The sequence below is a fragment of the Scyliorhinus torazame genome, chromosome 1 (assembly GCF_047496885.1).
Source record: "Scyliorhinus torazame isolate Kashiwa2021f chromosome 1, sScyTor2.1, whole genome shotgun sequence".
In the NCBI taxonomy this organism is placed as follows: Eukaryota; Metazoa; Chordata; class Chondrichthyes; order Carcharhiniformes; family Scyliorhinidae; genus Scyliorhinus; species Scyliorhinus torazame.
Window position 1 is genome coordinate 5,682,275 of NC_092707.1, and position 21,655 is coordinate 5,703,929.

General features: G+C 46.4%; 1 protein-coding gene across 10 annotated transcripts in view; it reads left to right on the forward strand.

Moving 5' to 3' along the window:
• pitpnm2 (phosphatidylinositol transfer protein, membrane-associated 2) overlaps window positions 1–21,655 on the forward strand; it is a 764,809-nt gene that overhangs the window by 660,450 nt on the left and 82,704 nt on the right. For all 10 annotated transcript variants that reach the window (XM_072515369.1, XM_072515519.1, XM_072515564.1 and 7 more), the window contains 3 exons: window positions 5,009–5,253; window positions 15,146–15,335; window positions 19,012–19,131. In XM_072515369.1, the coding sequence (XP_072371470.1) occupies window positions 5,009–5,253; window positions 15,146–15,335; window positions 19,012–19,131 (555 nt within the window). The remainder of the gene's footprint in view (window positions 1–5,008; window positions 5,254–15,145; window positions 15,336–19,011; window positions 19,132–21,655) is intronic.

Genomic DNA, 21,655 nt, shown 5'->3' on the forward strand with positions numbered 1-21,655 from the left:
TCCTCTTATCCCTTGATTCCTTTAGGAAATGGGACTGCTTGTATTTTTTAGAGTCCATAATCATTGAAGCATAAATCTGTTAATTGTAATAAAATGTGCTTTTTTTTTTAGTAATTTACCATGCAAGTTTCAAGATTTCAATGTTAAAATCACAATTTCTGAGAGTAGTGGATGAACGTTTAATGTTAAACATCAGAGCTTCTGCCCAAAACCAAGGAGTATGACACTAGCATGCTAAAATCCAAGGTATTTGATTCTGGACTGAGATTGACACGGAGATGTATACAGGCAGTCCTCGACTTAACGACGTTCGAGTTACCAGAAACAGCACCCCGAACGTTTATAAATTGACACCCTGTTTTGACTTTACAACACTGGTTTCAACTTTACGATGCCCACCAGCAAACTGTTGGTCTTTACCAATTGTTATGTTCCACCTTTTACAACTGCAGGAAGGACAAATTATTTCTCAGAGAGAGTGTAGAAGTGTGTCTGAAAGTGTAGGCACTATTATCTCATGGGAAATATACTACTGTAAAGCAATTATACTGAAGCAGAATCTCACAAAGATTTCCGTGAAAATGGGGTATTACGCCTTGGTTCAGGAACCAATCACATTCATAACATTATTCCTCTGCGAAAACCGGATCTGACTAACGTTTCGACTGACAACACGGATTTCAGGAGCCAATTGTGTCGTAAGTCCGAGGACTGCCTGACACTATTTTGAAAATTACATTGTTATTGAAGTCTCTGTGTAGAAAAGTGCTGCAAAGTCCAGTACCCCCGTTGTTGCCAGTTTCCATGTGTGAAGCTTAGAATTATCTAAAACAACGTTTACCAGTTTGCAGGAATGTGTTTCCATTGATGTTGTTGACAGAAATTGAATTCTGCCTTGTTTAGGGCACAGTGGCTTTACTCATCCGCCACATTACTACAAAAGGGATTTTTCAATGCATTAATTAATGCATTAATCACACAGTTTTGTATTGTGTACAACAATTCAAAATGCTGCCACGGAACAGCATTTGTTGTGCAGGTTTCTATCAATTTCATGGCCTACATGTTGCAATTTGACAAAGAATGGCTTAGCCTTTCTGGCACCCTTTGTTGAAATGATGTACTTTCTGCAAGAACATTCCATGCAGTTTTCTGAAGTCTCCTGACTGGCCTGTATTCTCATGCAGATACACAGCCCTGTTAAAAATATGAGTGTCAGTACTTGTATACCAAAGATTACAGTTACAAGTATTCCAACAGTAAGGAACATTAAACCTGTAGTTTGGTGTCCTTACTGCTTCCTAAGTGTATTGACTTAAGCAATATACTAACTAGCTAGATAGTTAAACCTGCTGCTACAAAAAAAAAACTTTTACTGTGGGTGTGTTTGCATGCAAGCAGAATTTAACCTGTTGGTTGATATTTGTGAGGGTTTTTCTCCGTCCCTTCCCCTCCTCTGGTCTAATTATTTCCCCAGAATACAGTACCACAAGCAGTTATCACCCTCCAGCACTCTGCACATATTTGAGTTGGTGAGTGTTAGCAGACTGTCTATCTGGAGCAGGCATCACAGCAAGCTCGGCCTTGGCCATACATGCAAGGGTTATTAGATAGGAGTAGAAACCTTGATCTTCACTTTCCATCCCAACCCATGTGTGGTGGCCAATTATTACCTTCCTATTCCCTCCCTTGCTGACAGCAGCTTGCCTTACATACTGAACGGGACATTCCTGTCGGCATACTCCTCAAATGGTGATATTACCTCAGAATCATTATTTCTGAGCTATCTCAATTAGGTTACAGCTTTTTGTTTTAATGGGGGTACTTGCAAGAGATAATGGGCAAAATTCAGTCTATTTTCAGTAGGTGGGAGAGAAAATTCCAGGAAGCTGGTAAAAGTGATCTAAACTACACCGAGTTAGGAAGGTTATGTGTGTGCTGAACCCCTAGTTTGTCTTTTCAACGTACTTTCATCGTCATAATTTGCAGATTTGCCAGATAAGTTAGCAAATGCCTTGTTGAAATAACTCCTTTGATACCCAATTGTGTTATGTAAGTAAGTCTAAAAAATGTACTCCATGTTACTCTTATTTTAGACATACAATTATGAGCAAATGATAATCTAATATCGACTGCAAAGATTTTACTGGAAAGCAATCTTTGTCATCAATCAATTTGTGTTGCTTTCATAGCATTCCAGTGAATCCAATATAATTCAGTTCCACCTATAAAATACTTCCCACGTTGTCAACATGATGGTTTGGTCAAGGTTTTTTTTTGTTCTGTATTGCTCTATGTTGCTTCTATGAGATTTGTAACATGATATTGGAAGAGAATAACAGACCAAGAGATTGTATTATTCTCTCATTTGGTATCTCTGTCCTGCCTGGTTTTCTGAAGTGTCCTAATAAAGGAGTTTCCTTCAGGACGGGGCACAGTATGAGGTACAGTACGAGGCAGTGAACTAGCCAGAGAAAGCAGACCTCCACCAGACCTAACTCACCTCACAACCTGTCAAAGACTGACTAAGCTAATTAATTGCACCATTAGCTGGTGATTATGGGCGCAATTTACCAGAAAAGTTTCTGAGTTAATTTGTGGCAGGTTTTTGGGGAAATTGCATGCCGGCCCTGCCGGTGAATTCCCCACCGCTATTCAATAACAGCTAGTCACTTTTTTAGGCCCTGGGGAGTTTCTCACTGGTTTAACCCAAACTTAGAACTTTTTTAAATCACTGGGGAGCTGAACTCGAGATTGGGCCATTTTAAAGGGTGCATTGATATCGAAGTGAGCTTGTGCCCCCCCCCAAGCACCCATGGGCAGTGTCACCCCCCCATACACATAGGCATTACCCTCACACCCTCCCAAGTGAGGATACCCTGCTATGGGTTCCCTGGGGGTCGCCCCTCTTCAGCCACCCCCCTCCCCATGCCCCTTATAGGCAACCCCCTTCCAGGACCCCAACCCCCATATTACCAGAGGCCCCTCCTTACCTGCCCTGCACCGCCCAACCCTTCATACCGCTGTTCACCCTCCTTTCTTGTGTATGGCCCCCCCTTTTGGCCCTGACCCTTGGCAGTGCCAGGACGGCAATGGCAAGGCACCAGGTTGGAAGTGCAAGGTGCCCACATTCTAAGGAGAGGGCTAGGGGACCACCCTGCCCGGTACCTCCCCACCCGGGTGTCGCTCTGCCTGCTCCATGTTTGTGTGGACCGGTGCTGAACGGCACCCCATTGGGGCCTCCCTGGGCAGGCTGGAAGATACTGGGAAGTAGGCCTTAAGTAGGTTTATGACCACTTATGCACGCACGGCTTGATCCAGCCCATTGTGGGCGGGTTCCTGATCCTGAATTCTTGTAGGACTTGGGAGGATCCGGCGAGGCGTCGTGGCTGTCGGAAAGCCTGCGGGAAGCTTCACCCGGATTACCGGCCACGTTGCGCTCCTATTGGGGCACGATCGCACCCTATGGGAACAAGGTCCCATAGCGAGCACGTTTAGCCACGTGTTTCCTGGCACTCGCAGCGCAGAGAAACACAAGACTATACAACGCCACTCGTGTTAAATAAGGGGCTTCAGCAGGAACGCGTAGCCAAGGCCGCACATAGCCCTGTTTTCTACAGCGAGGAGCTCCGCTCGCCAGAACTCCTCAGTATAGAGAGATTTCCGAGCCCCCTGAGGCAACACCCCTACCCAATCCCAAACGCACTAGGGGAGGGTCGAAGCTTGCGCCCCTTGTCGTTCCTTCTGGTTCCCGTTTGTGGGGACCAGTGCTGAACAGCGCTCACCCGAGGTGTCTTGAGGCAAAAGGGATGAAACCCAGCATGTCGGGTACCTCGGTAATTTGCACATTAAAGTGAGACTAGCTGTTTCACTTTAATATGCAGATTTTCTGAAACTGATCCCACCCACAATGGGCGGGGTTTACATCCCGGGAGCGGGGTCTCCCGGCTTTTATCGGCCATGCTGTGCTGTGGCGAGCTGCTTTCCGGGTGCAGTGCAGACTGGTGGATGTGCCCTATGTGTGTGGAGCAACCTGCTTATTTATCTCTTATTCCTTTGCCCTCCCTAGCTTAATAATTCATTAAAACACGGCCTTATGTATCATGAAGTTTGTTTTATAATTATTTAACAATTTTAATTGAACAGTTGTTTTGAGTTGTATTACAATTTTAAAGTAATAATGTAACATGTCAAAAGAACCATTTCTGTACTTATTCTGGCAACCTATCTTTAAAATCCTATGTATCTATTGTTAAGTTTAATGACTTTTAGAATTTATACATATACTGTAATAATTTTGAGAGAAATTTACACCAAGCGATTTTATTTAATTGGTGTGTTTAGCTTGGTTTCTTGCTCAATAATTTTTTGTCATGTGTTTGTGACGAGAATTTGTGAAGATTTATGATTGGGTATGTCAACTTAACCATCATGATTATACAGCCAACAATTAAAGCTCTTTTGTTCTTCATCCTCATGTGTGACTCAGATGTTAAACCCAATCAGGAGTTTGGAAACTGCAGCTTTAAACTAATGTTTTGAAATTATATGGTCTAAGGTGAGGCTTTGGCAAGTGTGGATTTGTCCAACAATTGCCTGAAAATCATGTTCAAATTTTTAGTTATTTAGTTTCAACAAGGCCTAAAAGGGATTAAACAATTTCAAATTCTTGGCATGGGTTGAGCTGCTGATATGTACCAGAATGCTGACCCTTTCAAATAATTTCTCTCACCCACCATCTTGGATTCTAATTTTCCTATGTTGTTAAACAGATTTCAATTTAGAGCCTTAACTCTATTAATGCTCCTTTATTAAAATGATCGATTTGATGCTTATCAGAAACTTACTGGTGTGCTGAAATTCATCATAGCAATTTTAATCACTGGACCTTATTTATCATGTCAGTGGTAAGTATCTTAACCACGTTTTAAAAAAATGTACAACAGCAACTTAGAGTGGGCACTAGGGGAAAGAAAATCCCTTATAATATTTAGCCTTTTGCCCTTAGGATGGATCATCACAACAACCTTTGCAGTCTTGCAAGATTCATGTCCTTGTCCTCATCCTGCATGGTGGCAACATTCTGGACCCTGGCAGTGGAGACCAAACCTCCAAGCAAGCTGATGTCAACACCATAACCTCTGTCTTTGACACGGTGATGAGAGTTCACTTCCCTGCGGGTCTTGGCCACATCATAGTCAAGCTGGTTCCGTGTCCAGCCATCTGCTCTGAAGCCTTTTCCCTGGTATCAAAGTGAGTTTTCCAGCTGGTGTAGGAAATAGTTGGTGGCCATGAGAGATACACTTGAGTGCAGTGTGAAGTTTCCATCATTCTTGGCAGCAAGCAAATACTTGTTAATGCTGTGTATGTAACCCATTGTCGAAATGCATTGAGATTTTATTTGCATGTTTGTACTGCAAACACTTTCCCCCTTTATTTAGAATCTGTCATTGCACACACTGCTTTTTGCTGTTTTAATTATGTTACTAACAAAATTATTGAGCCTGTTAAATTGCCCGAAACAAAACGATTCACCATGCAGAACATTGTGAGATACCATTTATTTTTGATCATGGCATTCAAATACTCATGTTTTTAAATGTTAAAATTAGGAAATCATTAACTTTGTTTTATTCATTGATACCACACAAACTTTACATTACCACTGTTATATCTACACCTATACCCCTATTTGTGCACGGTTAAATCCAGAGACAGACACCTGTTCATATATTGATAAAGAATAGCAGGAGTAGGCCAAATGCCCCTTGAGTCTACTCCAGCATTCAGTAAGGTTGTCGCTGATCTTCCACCTTAACTCCACTCTCTTGTTCTGACCCTGTATCCCTTCATTCCTTCAGTATCCAAAAATCTTTGCCTTTCTGTCATGAATATGTTCTTGACTGAACATCCACAGCTTTCTGAGGTAGACAATTTCAAAGGTTCCCAAACCCCCGATTGAAGAATTTCCTCCATATCTGACTCCTAAACAATCGGCCCCCTTATCCAGAATAGGGCCTGGGAGAGGAGGATGCACAAAGGTGCTAATCACCGGGGTCCCTGCTCTGGGGGGGGGGGGATAATTGGCTGAGTCACTTGTCAATCAAAATGGGCAGTGTCCAAATCAGTCAGTCTGGCACGCAGACCATTCTGATTGGCAGGCTACTCGGCCAATGATTGCTGTTGTTCTGAACAATAGAAATCATTGGCCAAGGAGCATCATAGAATCCCATCAGTGCAGAAGGAGACCATTTGGCCCATCGAGTCTTCACCGACCCTCTGAAAGAGCAGCCTACCGAGGTCCACGCTCCCAACCTAATCCTAGAAACCCAGTCACCCCACCTAACCTTTTTTACACTAAGGGGCCAATCCACCTAACCTGCACATCTTTGGACTGTGGGAGGAAACCGGAGCACCCGGAGGAAACCCACGCACACACGAGGAGAACGTGCAAATTCCACACAGACAGTGACCCAAGGTGGGAATTAAACCTGGGACCCTGGTGCAGTGAGGCAGCAGTGCTAACCACTGTGTCACCGTACCACCCATAGAGCTCACCACATTCCCCACTCCCTCCTTCCTTGCTGTCCCGTGGACTGTTCTGTTTCTGGAATTTTGGCATAGCCAGGTGCTTTCTATACTCTCCACTTCAGAACTTGGCTGGAGGCTGCCAGAGTGCGAGGTAATCTAAATCGCCTTGTGACTCATCTCTACTTTTAGTTTACCCCACAAGGCCCTTCCCGACCTCCTCCCTTGATGGTGTGAACCTGGACCGGACCCTCCAGCTCTGCTTCAGTGGTGTGTGGCGTGGCCGCTTCCCGGCTTCCTAACCTCCTGCTGTAAGTTGATGGTGGCCATGGAGTGTGTGCCATTAGAGGTGAACCCAGGTCATTTTTAGTTAAACCCAACTCTTGTGGCTCTAATTCGCAAACAAAAATGCAAAAAAGGTTTTAATTAGTTAGCTCTGCTACTTGGCACTTTTTTGTGGTAATTTTTATTAATTGCTCATTTTTTAATTGTCAGTTTATTGCTTTGACACTGATTTGGGGCTGGATTCTTCTGCCCGCCCGCCTCAAGATCGCGGTACACGGACCATGTAAAGGCCCATTGACCTCGGATGGGAATTTCCGGTCTCCAGGCAAGCGCGACTGGACAATCCCGCCCTTTATCTCAGTTTTCTTCATACCTTAGGTTTTTTGGAACAGATACTGGTTAAGGTGTGATAATCTATTGAAATAACCTAATAATAATAATTGCTTATTGTCACAAGTAGGCTTCAATGAAGTTACTGTGAAAAGCCCCTAGTCGCCACATTCCGGCGCCTGTTCGGGGAGGCTGGTACGGGAATTAAATCCGCATTGCTGGCCTTCTTCTGCATTACAAGCCAGCTGTATAGCCCACTGTGCTAAACCAGCCCCTCCTCACATTCCTCCTCAGCTTGAAACCCAGCAACAGGGTTAGCAACCTCGTGGCATAAATGGATCAAATCAAACACTGAAAAAATGTGCACACATCAGAACAATTGCATGACTCCTAGTTTCACTTCCAAGTCTCAAGATATTTTCCAGTAAATTAGCCCTGGCACGGCGCAGTAATTAGTAACCCTATTTTTTTTTAAAGGTCATGTTTAATATTGGGCCAAACCTGCTGCTGGATTTCTTGCTGAGGAGGAATGTGAGGCTTACAAGATGTCTGGTTGGTCTTTGGAGGGCTGGCAAAGGGGTCATTTATTGCTCTAATAGAAACAGGAAGTGTTGAAAATGTTGCACATCCATGCAGAGAGAAACAGAGGACAGTGACCCTTCTTCAGCGCAGATCACGGGCATGAAGCAGTGACTCTGTTTCTCTCTCCACAGCTGCTGTCTGACCTGCTGAGTATTTCTAGAAACTTTGGTTTATATTTCAGATTTGAGTGGGGGGATTCTCCCGTACCTGGCAGGGTGGGGGTCCCGGCAGGGCGGAGTGGCGTGAACCACTCTGGCGTCGGGCCGCCCCAAAGGTGCGGAATCCTCCGCACCTTCAGGGGCTAGGCCTGCCCCGGAGTGATTGGCGCCCCGCCAGCTGGCGGGATAGGGCTTGGCGCCACCCCAACCGGCGCCGAAGGGCCTCCACCAGCCGGTGCGAGTCGGCACGTGCGCGGGAGCGCCAGCGCGTGCTGGCGTCATCCCCGCGCATGCGCAGAGGGAATCGCTTCCGCACCACGAATGGTGGAGGACCACGGCCTCCGGTGCGGAACAATAGAGTGTCCCCATGGCACAGGCCCGCCCGCGGATCGGTGGGTCCTGACTGCGGGCCAGGCCACCGTGGGGGCACCTCCCGGGGCCAGCTCCCCCCACGACCCCTCAGGAACCCCGGAACCCGCCCGCGCCGCCAGGTCCCGCCGGTAAGGGACCTACTCTAATTTATGCCGGCAGGACCGGCTACAGACAGGCTGGACTTCGGCCCATCGCGGGCCAGTGAATTCGGGTGGCCCCGGCACCCATTGAGTCGCGCCGGACCCCGGCATTCTCCGAGGCGAGCAGCGCGACTCACGTCGGGCCGGTTTTTGGGGGGGCGGGAGAATTGGGAGGACGTCGGGGGCGGGATTCACGCCGACCCCCGGCGATTCTCCCACCCGGCGGGGGGGGTCGGAGAATCCCGCGCCTAGCATCTACACAACGTTGCTCTCCTATTATATACACACTTTGTGCAATGCATTTGTTAATGTTACTTTCAATTCAAGATGAGAAAATATTTCTCACTCTGTTAACAAAGACTGTTGTGGATAAAAATTGCACATTATTGCAGGTGAATTTCTGGGGCTGATTTACTGGAAGGTTCTGCTGTCTTTAGACTTGGGAATGGAGCCAGAGTCATGTGTCAATTGAATCTATCAAGATTTTCTCTTTTTAAAAGGGATTGTTGTAAAAGGGATTGTTTGCAGCGTTTGTGAGGTGCAAGTCTTTATTGTGTAACTATCCACATATTGTATAGGTTCAAAGAAGTGGAGCTGGTTGCATAATATGAACAGCCAGGTTGTGTGTAATTGTCTGACACGGCTGTCGCATACTGAAACCTGAGCTTTATAGAGCCAGAGAACACATTGGCTGACCCTATAAAAATCATCTCTACCCCACTGTGACTATGGTTCCCTGTTCTGGGCACCTGAAGGGTGTTGAAGGTTTTGAGGAGGGGTTCAGAAGGTATTGACTAGAATGGCCCCCGGGATAAGGGATTACAGAAAAACTGGGGTTATTCTACTGAGAGCCAAGAAGCCTGAGGCGATTTGATGGAGGTGTTTAAAATAATGAAGGGTTTAGATGGAATAAATAGAGCTCTTTCCAGTGACTGAAGGATTGATAAACTGATGGCCTATAATTAACTTCAATTGATTGGCAAAAGAACCAGAGGCAGCGCAAAGAGAAACTTTTACACAAAGAATGGTTAGAATTTGGAATGCATTTTCTCCCTGATAGTGTGCTGGATACAGATTCAAATTAATCTTCAAAAGGAATTGAGATAAATACTTGGAGAAAAATATATGGAGAAAGAGCGGGTGAGGAAAACGGTGGGTGGGGAAAAGAACTGGCCCAGATTCGATGCGCTGCATTGTTGTATGCGATAGGACCCAAAGCTCCTCACATTGGCGGAAGTTGTCGAGGGTTAAAGGCAGAGGTCTTTGGGGCCCAGGAACAGGAGAAGCACGAGGGCCCACAATTTCTCTCATTGACCCTGATCCCAAGAGACTATGAATCCAATTCCCCAGCCTGAGGTCAGCCTCTCTGTGTCTACCCTGTCAAGCCCACTCAGAATTTTGTATATATACGTACATCTGTCCATAGAGTTCTGAAGCTGTACAATCATTGGGATATTTACACACCCAAAGGGACATCAATTAAACAAAACCATAAAAATTGTTCTTTGAGCACCATAGAATCATAGAAATGTGACAGCACATAAGGAGGCCATTCGGACCACCTTGTCCATGCCAGCCCAAGGACTCCCAGGTGTCCTTTCTAATCCCACTTTCCTGAACCCGGTTCAGAGCCCTGCATCTTACAGCACTTAAGGTGCAGATCCAGGTACGTTTTAACAAGAGTTTAAGGTCTCTGCCTCCAACACCAACGTGAATTCCAGACTCCCACTACCCTCTGTGTAAAAAGGTTCTTCCCCATGTCCCCTCTACACCTTCTGCCACTTATCTTGAATCTATGTCCCCTGGTTCTAGAATTCCCCACCAAGGGAAACAATTTTATCCTGTCCACTCTCTCTCTTCCCCATATAATTTTGTTCACCTCATATAAGTCACCCCTCGTCCGCCTTTGTTCCAAGGAAAATAATCCCAACCTATTCAACCTCCCCTCATCGCCACACTTTTCTAGCCCTGGCAACATTCTTGTAAATCTCCTCTGCACTCTCTCCAGAGCAATAACGTCCTTCCTGTAATGTGACCAGAACCAAACACAATATTCCAATTGTGGCCTCACCAGTGTTTTACAAAATTCCAACATTATATCCTCACTGTCATGTGAGGGTACCTTTAAGAAATGGGTGTTTATAAATGAGTGTGTATATAAATATCTGTAGTGAGAGTACCTTTAAGAAATGGGTGTTGATTACTGCAGTGATGTCAGAGAGTGGGTGGAGCTGGGCTGTCTGTCAGCTTTTTACCTTTGTTTTAGGCTGTTTGTTACAGGGTGTGTTTTAGTTTCGTTTTCAGAGCTGAATAGCTGCAGTCACAGCCAGCAGGGGTATTAGTCTCTCTCTCTCTGTAATCTAAAGACCGTAACTCAATCCACTGGTGATTTAAAACTAATAACTGCTCTCAGTAGTGACTTTAACCTGATGTGCTTCTGTTAAAAGTTTTTTTTTAAAGTCTTATGGACCTCAAAAGGACAGCTTAAGGATTACTCCTGGGTATGTTTGGTATGTTGCCTCCCAGGTGCAAGGGTACGTGATGTCTCGGATCGTGTTTTCCGGGTCCTTAGGGGGGAGGGGGAGCAGCCCCAAGTCGTGGTCCACATTGGCACTAACGACATAGGTAGGAAAGGGGACAAGGATGTCAGGCAGGCTTTCAGGGAGCTAGGATGGAAGCTCAGAACTAGAACAAACAGAGTTGTTATCTCTGGGATGTTGCCCGTGCCACGTGATAATGAGATGAGGAATAGGGAGAGAGAGCAATTAAACACGTGGCTACAGGGATGGTGCAGGCGGGAGGGATTCAGATTTCTGGATAACTGGGGCTCTTTCTGGGGAAGGTGGGACCTCTACAGACAGGATGGTCTACATCTGAACCTGAGGGGCACAAATATCCTGGGGGGGAGATTTGTTAGTGCTCTTTGGGGGGGTTTAAACTAATGCAGCAGGGGCATGGGAACCTGGATTGTAGTTTTAGGGTAAGGGAGAATGAGAGTATAGAGGTCAGGAGCACAGATTTGACGTCGCAGGAGGGGGCCAGTGTTCAGGTAGGTGGTTTGAAGTGTGTCTACTTCAATGCCAGGAGTTTACGAAATAAGGTAGGGGAACTGGCAGCATGGGTTGGTACCTGGGACTTCGATGTTGTGGCCATTTCGGAGACATGGATAGAGCAGGGACAGGAATGGATGTTACAGGTTCCGGGGTTTAGGTGTTTTAGTAAGCTCAGAGAAGGAGGCAAAAGAGGGGGAGGTGTGGCGCTGCTAGTCAAGAGCAGTATTACGGTGGCGGAGAGGATGCTAGATGGGGACTCATCTTCCGAGGTAGTATGGGCTGAGGTTAGAAACATGAAAGGAGAGGTCACACTGTTGGGAGTCTTCTATAGGCCTCCAAATAGTTCTAGGGATGTAGAGGAAAGGATGGCGAGGATGATCCTGGATAAGAGCGAAAGTAACAGGGTAGTTATTATGGGAGACTTTAACTTTCCAAATATTGACTGGAAAAGATATAGTTCGAGTACATTAGATGGGTCGTTTTTTGTACAGTGTGTGCAGGAGGGTTTCCTGACACATATGTTGACAGGCGAACAAGAGGCGAGGCCACGTTGGATTTGGTTTTGGGTAATGAACCAGGCCAGGTGTTGGATTTGGAAGTAGGAGAGCACTTTGGGGACAGTGACCACAATTCGGTGACGTTTACGTTAATGATGGAAAGGGATAAGTATACACCGCAGGGCAAGAGTTATAGCTGGGGGAAGGGCAATTATGATGCCATTAGACGTGACTTGGGGGGGATAAGGTGGAGAAGTAGGCTGCAAGTGTTGGGCACACTGGATAAGTGGAGCTTGTTCAAGGATCAGCTACTGCGTGTTCTTGATAAGTATGTACCGGTCAGGCAGGGAGGAAGGCGTCGAGCGAGGGAACCGTGGTTTACCAAAGAAGTGGAATCTCTTGTTAAGAGGAAGAAGGAGGCCTATGTGAAGATGAGGTGTGAAGTTTCAGTTGGGGCGATGGACAGTTACAAGGTAGCGAGGAAGGATCTAAAGAGAGAGTTAAGACGAGCAAGGAGGGGACATGAGAAGTATTTGGCAGGTAGGAACAAGGAAAACCCAAAAGCTTTCTATAGGTATGTCAGGAATAAGCGAATGACTAGGGAAAGAGTAGGACCAGTCAAGGACAGGGATGGGAAGTTGTGTGTGGAGTCTGAAAAGATAGGCGAGATACTAAATGAATATTTTTCGTCAGTATTCACTCAGGAAAAAGATAATGTTGTGGAGGAGAATGCTGAGACCCAGGCTAATAGAATAGATGGCATTGAGGTACGTAGGGAAGAGGTGTTGGCAATTCTGGACAGGCTGAAAATAGATAAGTCCCCGGGTCCTGATGGGATTTATCCTAGGATTCTCTGGGAGGCCAGGGAAGAGATTGCTGGACCTTTGGCTTTGATTTTTATGTCATCATTGGCTACAGGAATAGTGCCAGAGGACTGGAGGATAGTAAATGTGGTCCCTTTGTTCAAAAAGGGGAGCAGAGACAACCCCGGCAACTATAGACCGTTGAGCCTCACGTCTGTAGTGGGTAAAGTCTTGGAGGGGATTATAAGAGACAAGATTTATAATCACCTAGATAGGAATAATATGATCAGGGATAGTCAGCATGGCTTTGTGAAGGGTAGGTCATGCCTCACAAACCTTATCGAGTTCTTTGAGAAGGTGACTGAACAGGTAGACGAGGGTAGAGCAGTTGATGTGGTGTATATGGATTTCAGCAAAGCGTTTGATAAGGTTCCCCACGGTAGGCTATTGCAGAAAATACGGAGGCTGGGGATTGAGGGTGATTTAGAGATGTGGATCAGAAATTGGCTAGCTGAAAGAAGACAGAGGGTGGTGGTTGATGGGAAATGTTCAGAATGGAGTTCAGTTACAAATGGAATACCACAAGGATCTGTTCTGGGGCCGTTGCTGTTTGTCATTTTTATCAATGACCTAGAGGAAGGCGCAGAAGGGTGGGTGAGTAAATTTGCAGACGATACTAAAGTCGGTGGTGTTGTCGATAGTGTGGAAGGATGTAGCAGGTTACAGAGGGATATAGATAAGCTGCAGAGCTGGGCTGAGAGGTGGCAAATGGAGTTTAATGTAGAGAAGTGTGAGGTGATTCACTTTGGAAGGAATAACAGGAATGCGGAATATTTGGCTAATGGTAAAGTTCTTGGAAGTGTGGATGAGCAGAGGGATCTAGGTGTCCATGTACATAGATCCCTGAAAGTTGCCACCCAGTTTGATAGGGTTGTGAAGAAGGCCTATGGAGTGTTGGCCTTTATTGGTAGAGGGATTGAGTTCCGGAGTCGGGAGGTCATGTTGCAGCTGTACAAAACTCTGGTGCGTCCGCATTTGGAGTATTGCGTACAGTTCTGGTCACCGCATTATAGGAAGGACGTGGAGGCTTTGGAGCGGGTGCAGAGGAGATTTACCAGGATGTTGCCTGGTATGGAGGGAAAATCTTATGAGGAAAGGCTGATGGACTTGAGGTTGTTTTCGTTGGAGAGAAGAAGGTTAAGAGGAGACTTAATAGAGGCATACAAAATGATCAGGGGGTTAGATAGGGTGGACAGTGAGAGCCTTCTCCAGCGGATGGAAATGGCTGGCACGAGGGGACATAGCTTTAAACTGAGGGGTAATAGATATAGGACAGAGGTCAGAGGTAGGTTCTTTACGCAAAGAGTAGTGAGGCCGTGGAATGCCCTACCTGCAACAGTAGTGAACTCGCCAACATTGAGGGCATTTAAAAGTTTATTGGATAAACATATGGATGATAATGGCATAGTGTAGGTTAGATAGCTTTTGTTTCGGTGCAACATCGTGGGCCGAAGGGCCTGTACTGCGCTGTATTGTTCTATGTTCTATGTTTTATGTACTCACTGTTGTAGTCTTTGGGGTTGTATTTGAATTAATGGTTGCTAAGATGTTCATTGTATGTTTTAAAAAGGTTAACTTGAGTTCATAGAAAAAACATTGTTTTGCTTTAAAAAATACTTTTCCATTTCTGCTGTCCCACACCTGTAGAGTGGGCCGTGTACTCCCCATACCACAATCTAGTAAAAGTTGTGGGTCAGGTAAACTCCATGATACACTTTGGGGTTCTCTAAACCCTGGCCCATAACATTACTTTTATATTCTATACCTCTGCCAATGAAGGAGAGCATTCCATATGCTTTATTTTACAACCTTGTCTGTTTGAACTGCTAATTTTAGGGACCTGTGTACATGAACGCCATGATCTCTCACTTCATCCACCCCTCTTAGTATTTTCCACTTATGATGTAAGAGAGAGGATTAAACTATTCCATGAATAAATCCGAATACTATGTAATATTCTGGCATTATAAAGCAAGAACAGACAGGAACTTTGGCATTGCATTCATCCAGGAACAGCTGCTTCACATAAAAACAGCTTGAAACCATATTTATTTTTATATTCAATATTTGCCACTGGCACCTCGAGCATTAGCTTTGGATTGATGCTGCAAACACACCATACAATATGTGCCAAGAATCCTATTGGTTTGTAATTTTGTTTAAATGTATTTTCCTATTTAAAGCTCTTGTGCTTGACGTGAAAAATGTCATCACTGCATCCTTTACTTTATTTCAGAGTTGAACTTTATTGTTCAGTGAGTCAAAAGATAACAAGTGTCAGTGTGTTTCAGATAACCTTGTGACTTCGCTCTATTAAAATAACTTTTGCTTTTCCAGCCTCAGTCCTGTGAGTTATGATGAAAGCTGTTTGTCAAACAGCCAGGACCACATTCCACTGGCTGCACTCCCCTTGTTGGCAACATCATCTCCTCAGTATCAGGAGGCGGTCGCGACAGTGATTTGCAGAGCAAACCAGGTGTACAGTGACTTCATCAAATCACAGGAGGGCGTCTCCTTCAGTGGCCAGGTCAGTATACAGGAAATGAAAACCTTTCGATATAACTTTGAGCTTGAAGTTTAGGCCCCACTGGAGCTAGGATCAGAGGCAGGTGAAAGATAGCAATGGTCCTGGATCCATTCTGTTTCCACTACTACATTGTTCCCAGGAGTCCAGCTACCCAAAGAACAAAGAAAAGTACAGCACAGGAACAGGCCCTTCGGCCCTCCAAGCCTGCGCCGACCCTGCTGCCCGTCTGAACTAAAATCTTCTACACTTCCTGGGTCCGTATCCCTCTATTCCCACCCTATTCATGTATTTGTCAAGATGCCCCTTAAATGTCACTATCCTCGCTGCTTCCACCTCCTCCGGCAGCGAGTTCCAGGCACCCACTACCCTCTGTGTAAAAAACTTGCCTCGTACATCTCTAAACCTTGCCCCTCGCACCTTAAACCTATGCCCCCTAGTAATTGACCCCTCTACCCTGGGAAAAAGTCTCTGACTATCCACTCTGTCTATGCCCCTCATAATTTTGAAGACCTCTATCAGGTCGCCCCTCAACCTCCTTCGTTCCAGTGAGAACAAACCAAGTTTATTCATTATACAGCTGCAACATGACTTGCCAATTCTTATACTCAATGCCCCGGCCAATGAAGGCAAGCATGCCGTATGCCTTCTTGATTACCTTCCCCACCTGTGTTGCCCCTTTCGGTGACCTGTGGACCTGTACACCGAGATCTCTCTGACTGTCAATACTCTTGAGGGTTCTACCATTCACTGTATATTCCCTACCTGCATTAGACCTTCCAAAATGCATTACCTCACATTTATCCAATATTCCAAATAAATAGACACAATTCAGAAACATTCCCCAAGGGGCAGCTACTTCACAGAGGTCGGGTGAAGAGGTCAGCAGGATTACCCCCGTACACCGTGTACGGCGGCCATGGCTCATTAAGGGCCACTTAAGCCCAATTCAATGAGGTTGACTGGGATTTTCCTGTTAGACTCCAGGTTCTGGCAGGAAGTTTGGCTCTCCAGAGTGGCTGAAGGGCCTGAAACCTGGGCATTGCAGCAACCAAGATGTATACAGACTGGCTCGGTCACAGAAGGCAAAGGGTAGCAGTAGAAGGGTGATTTTCTGAATGGAAGGTTGTGACTAGTGGTGTTCCACAGGGATCAGTGCTGGGGCACTTTGAGCCTGATGGCAGATGTTCAGAAAGCTGTGGATAAAAACCCCACCCTATGTGAGGAGTGGAAAGGGGAAAATTACTGTTTATCACTTTCAGCCTATGTCCTGTCTTTTGTCCTTTCTCCGCCCACCCCTTGCTCAACATTCGTTACACCTCTAACTTTTCCCAGTCCTGTTGAAATGTCATTGACATGGAGCTTTAATTCTCCAGTCACCAATGTTGCCCAACCTGCCGAGCCTTTACAAAATGTTCTGTTTGTTTCCCATTCAGCATAGAATCATAGAATTTACAGTGCAGAAAGAGCCCATCGAGTCTGCATCGGCCCTTACAAAGAGCACCCTACTCAAGCCCACGTCTCTACCCTATCCCTGTAACCCAGTAACCCCCATTAACCTTTTTGGACACTAAGGGTATTTAGCATGGCCAATCCACCTAACCCGCACATCTTTGGACTGCGGGAGGAAACCCACGCAGACACGGAGAGAACGTGCAGACTCCACACAGTCAGTGACCCAGCGGGGAATCGAACCCGGGAGCTGTGAAGCAACTGTGCTAACCACTGTGCTACCTTGCTGCCAAACAGACTTGTGATTTATAACGCAACTCTTGAATGGGGCTGGGAGAGTTTTCTGGGGCAGTTGTACTGGTGTGGCGATCAGTGAACAGGGATAGCAGCTGCAATGTGTATTTTGATTGATTCCTGGTTTAAACCTTTGCCTAATGAAATGCAGAGTTCCCCAGAACTTAATTATGACACAGTCACCAGAAAGCTTTTCACACAGTGAGAGACAGATAAATGCTCTGTTTTATTTGACATTTGCCCCTATTTATTTTCACTGTCCTTTAAGCAAACAAAGAGCCAGACTTGAAAGGAAAAGGTTTAAAAATAATCTCTTCCTGATTTGTATTGTTTATAAGACCATAAGACCATAAGACATAGGAGCGGAAGTAAGGCCATTCAGCCCATCGAGCCCACTCCACCATTCAATCATGGCTAATTTCAACTCCATTTACCCGCTCTCTCTCCATAGCCCTTAATTCCTCGAGAAATCAAGAATTTATCAACTTCTGTCTTAAAGACACTCAACGTCCCGGCCTCCACCGCCCTCTGTGGCAATGAATTCCACAGACCCACCACTCTCTGGCTGAAGAAATTTCTCCTCATCTCTGTTCTAAAGTGACTCCCTTTTATTCTAAGGCTGTGCCCCCGGGTCCTAGTCTCCCCTGCTAATGGAAACAACTTCCCTACATCCACCCTATCTAAGCCATTCATTATCTTGTAAGTTTCTATTAGATCTCCCCTCAATCTCCTAAACTCCAATGAATATAATCCCAGGATCCTCAGACGTTCATCGTATGTTAGGCCTACCATTCCTGGGATCATCCGTGTGAATCTCCGCTGGACCCGCTCCAGTGCCAGTATGTCCTTCCTGAGGTGTGGGGCCCAAAATTGCTCACAGTATTCTAAATGGGGCCTAACTAATGCTTTATAAAGCTTCAGAAGTACATCCCTGCTTTTATATTCCAAGCCTCTTGAGATGAATGACAACATTGCATTTGCTTTCTTAATTACGGACTCAACCTGCAAGTTTACCTTTAGAGAATCCTGGACTAGGACTCCCAAGTCCCTTTGCACTTCAGCATTATGAATTTTGTCACCGTTTAGAAACTAGTCCATGCCTCTATTCTTTTTTCCAAAGTGCAAGACCTCGCACATGCCCACGTTGAATTTCATCAGCCATTTCTTGGACCACTCTCCTAAACTGTCTAAATCTTTCTGCAGCCTCCCCACCTCCTCCATACTACCTGCCCCTCCACCTATCTTTGTATCATCGGCAAACTTAGCCAGAATGCCCCCAAACCCGTCATCTAGATCGTTAATATATAAAGAGAACAGCTGTGGCCCCAACACTGAACCCTGCGGGACACCACTCGTCACCGGTTGCCATTCCGAAAAAGAACCTTTTATCCCAACTCTCTGCCTTCTGCCTGACAGCCAATCGTCAATCCATGTTAGTACCTTGCCTCGAATACCATGGGCCCTTTATGAAGGCAATGTTCAAAGAAAGAACAAACATGCGTTTCTACAGATTAATATTCAAATGCCTCTTCACAACCAATAAAGTATTCATTAAATTGTCATTGGAGTTGTACCTGACTCTTGGTAAATGTTTCTATTTCTTTGGAATATTGGGAGCTGCACTCCATGAAATATTGCCGTACTGGAAAATGTGGAACGTTTGGGGAGGGGCGCTCCACAACTTTGCCATATTGTCAACAGTTGGGATACGCTAACCTAATTGATTCACCCTAACAAACATGCAAATCACTTGTACGTGAAGTTTTAACAATCAGAATGTTGTGGTGCAGAGTGCGCAGTTTCCAATCCAGAAAGTCAACTTCTGGGAGTGATGTGGTAGCAGGAAAGACAGCAGGTTAAGGATGAGTCACAAATTTAAAACAGACAGTTGTCCATTTCCATTGTATATTTTGTGTTGTGTCTCCTGCCTCAGGTATGTCTGATCGGAGACTGTGTTGGGGGAATCCTGGGATTTGATGCACTCTGCTTCAGTAATCAGACTGTCTCTGAGAGTCAGAACAGCAGCAGGAGAGGCAGTGTCGTCAGTGTGCAGGTAATGGATAAACTATGTGCTATCTTGCTTCTAATACACTGTCTTACAATGAATACATTAGCTTCTTTATCACATGAGTTCTTTATCGAATGTATTCTCTGCTCCTTTTTTTCTGTGAAAACCAGTGGCCATGATATCTTTCGGGCTTAGGAGCAGGAACAGGCCAACCGGCCCTTCGCACTCGCTCCACCATTCATAACGATCTGCTTTCCTGTTTCTCCCCTCCCCCAAAAACCCTTGACTCCCTAGACTGTCATAAATCTATCTAACTCAATCTGGGATAGATTCAGTGAATCAACCTCCACTGTTTTCTGAGGAAGACAATTCCACAGACTTAATGATCTGAGAGAGAAAAATTCTCCTCTCTCTTAAAAGAGAGACCTCTTGGGCGCAATTCTCCCATCGGGAGTCTAAGTGCCGACGCCAGAGTGAAAACCAGAGTGTTTCACTCTGGCCTCGGAGCCCGTTCCCAGCCCCCTATTCCCCCGCCCCCAGGGGACGAGGAGCGGCGTCGCGTCATTTACGCGCGCCGGGCCTTGGCGCCGCGTAAAAGTGCCGCCGCATAAATTACATCTCCCACGCATGCGCGTTGCCGTCCTCCCCGCGGCCGCCCCGCAAGAAGATGTTGGATGGATCTTGCGGGGCAGCAGAGGAAAGGCGGTCCTCCTTCAGAGAGGTCGGCCCGCCGATCGGTGGGTACCGATCGCGGGCCAGACCCCATTTGAGACTCTTCCCCCCCCCCACCCCCCCCCGGGTGCAGGAGCCCCCTCCCCTCCCCACAGGCCACCCCCTCCAGCGTTCCCGCGCTGTTCCCGCCGGCAGCGACCAGGTGTGGACGGCGCCGGCGGGAATCCGTCGTATTGGGCAGGCCGCTCGACCCGGAGAATCGCCGCTCGCCCGTTGCAAACGGCGAGCATCAATTCTCCCAGCGGCCAGCCGTGATTCTCGCCGCGCCGGTTTGGGGGGGGTGGGAGAATCGCGTGCGGGTGCCAGGGCGGCGTGGCGGGACTCACGCGGCTCCCCAGCGATTCTCCCACCCGGCGTGGGGGGTGGGGGGGGGGGGGGGGGGGGAGAATTCTGCCCCTTATTTTTAAACTGTGCCCTCCCCCCAGTTCGTGTCTCCCCCACAGGGGAAACATCCAGCCTATCAAAGCCCCTCAGAGTATCATTTTTGTCTTTATACTTGTATGGTATATGGGCATCGCTGATAAAGTCAGCATTTGTTGCCCATCCTTAATTGCCCTTAAAGCAAATGGCTTGCGGGACCATTTCAGAGGAGGGCAGAATAATACAGTGCAGAAGAGGCCCTTCGGCCCATTGAGTCGGCACCAACGTATGAAAGACACCTGACCTGCCCACCTAATCCCCTTCGCCAGCACTTGGCCCACAGCCTTCAATGTTATGATGTACCAAGTGCTCATCCAGGTACTTTTTAAAGGATCTGGGCAACACGTGTCTACCACCCTCCCAGGCAGCGCATTCCAAACCTTCACCAGCCTCTGGGTAAAAACACTTTGCCTCACATGCCCCCTAAATATCCTGCCCCTCACCTTGAACTTATGTTCCCCTCGGAATTTGTGTCCCCTCGTGACTGACCCTTCAATTAAGGGAACAGCTGCTCCCTATCCACCCCGGCTACGCCCTGTGAGCAGTTAAGAGGCAACTACATTGCTGTGGGTCTGGAGTCACAGGTAGGCAACATGGTACAAGGACGGCAGATTTCCTTCCCTAAAGGACATTAGAGAACCAGGTGGGCTTTTGTGACAATCAATAATGGTTTCATGGTCACCATTACTGAGACTAGTTTTTCAATTCCACATTATAATAGCAGGTTCACTTGGTAGTGAATCTGTGGAATTCTTTACCGCAGAGAGTTGCAGAGGCTGTGTAGTTAAGTATGTTCAAGGCTGAGATGGACAGATTTTTAATCAGTAAGGGAATGGGGATAAGGCGGGAAAGTGGAGTTGAGGATTATCACATCAGATCAGCCATGATTTCCCGGAGGGGATGTCCCGGAGGACAGGAGAATAGCCAATGTTGTTCCTCTGTTTAAGAAGGGTAGCAAGGATAATCCAGGGAACTACAGGCCGGTGAGCCTTACTTCAGTGGTAGGGAAATTACTGGAGAGAATTCTTCGAGACAGGATCTACTCCTATTTGGAAGCAAATGGACGTATTAGTGAGAGGCAGCATGGTTTTGTGAAGGGGAGGTCGTGTCTCAGTAACTTGATAGAGTTTTTCGAGGAGGTCACAAAGATGATTGATGCAGGTAGGGCAGTGGATGTGTCTATATGGACTTCAGTAAGGCCTTTGACAAGGTCCCTCATGGTAGACTAGTACAAAAGGTGAAGTCACACGGGATCAGGGGTGAGCTGGCAAGGTGGATACAGAACTGGCTAGGTCATAGAAGGCAGAGTGTAGCAATGGAAGGATGCTTTTCTAATTGGAGGGCTGTGACCAGTGGTGTTCCACAGGGATCAGTGCTGGAACCTTTGCTCTTTGTAGTATATATAAATGATTTGGAG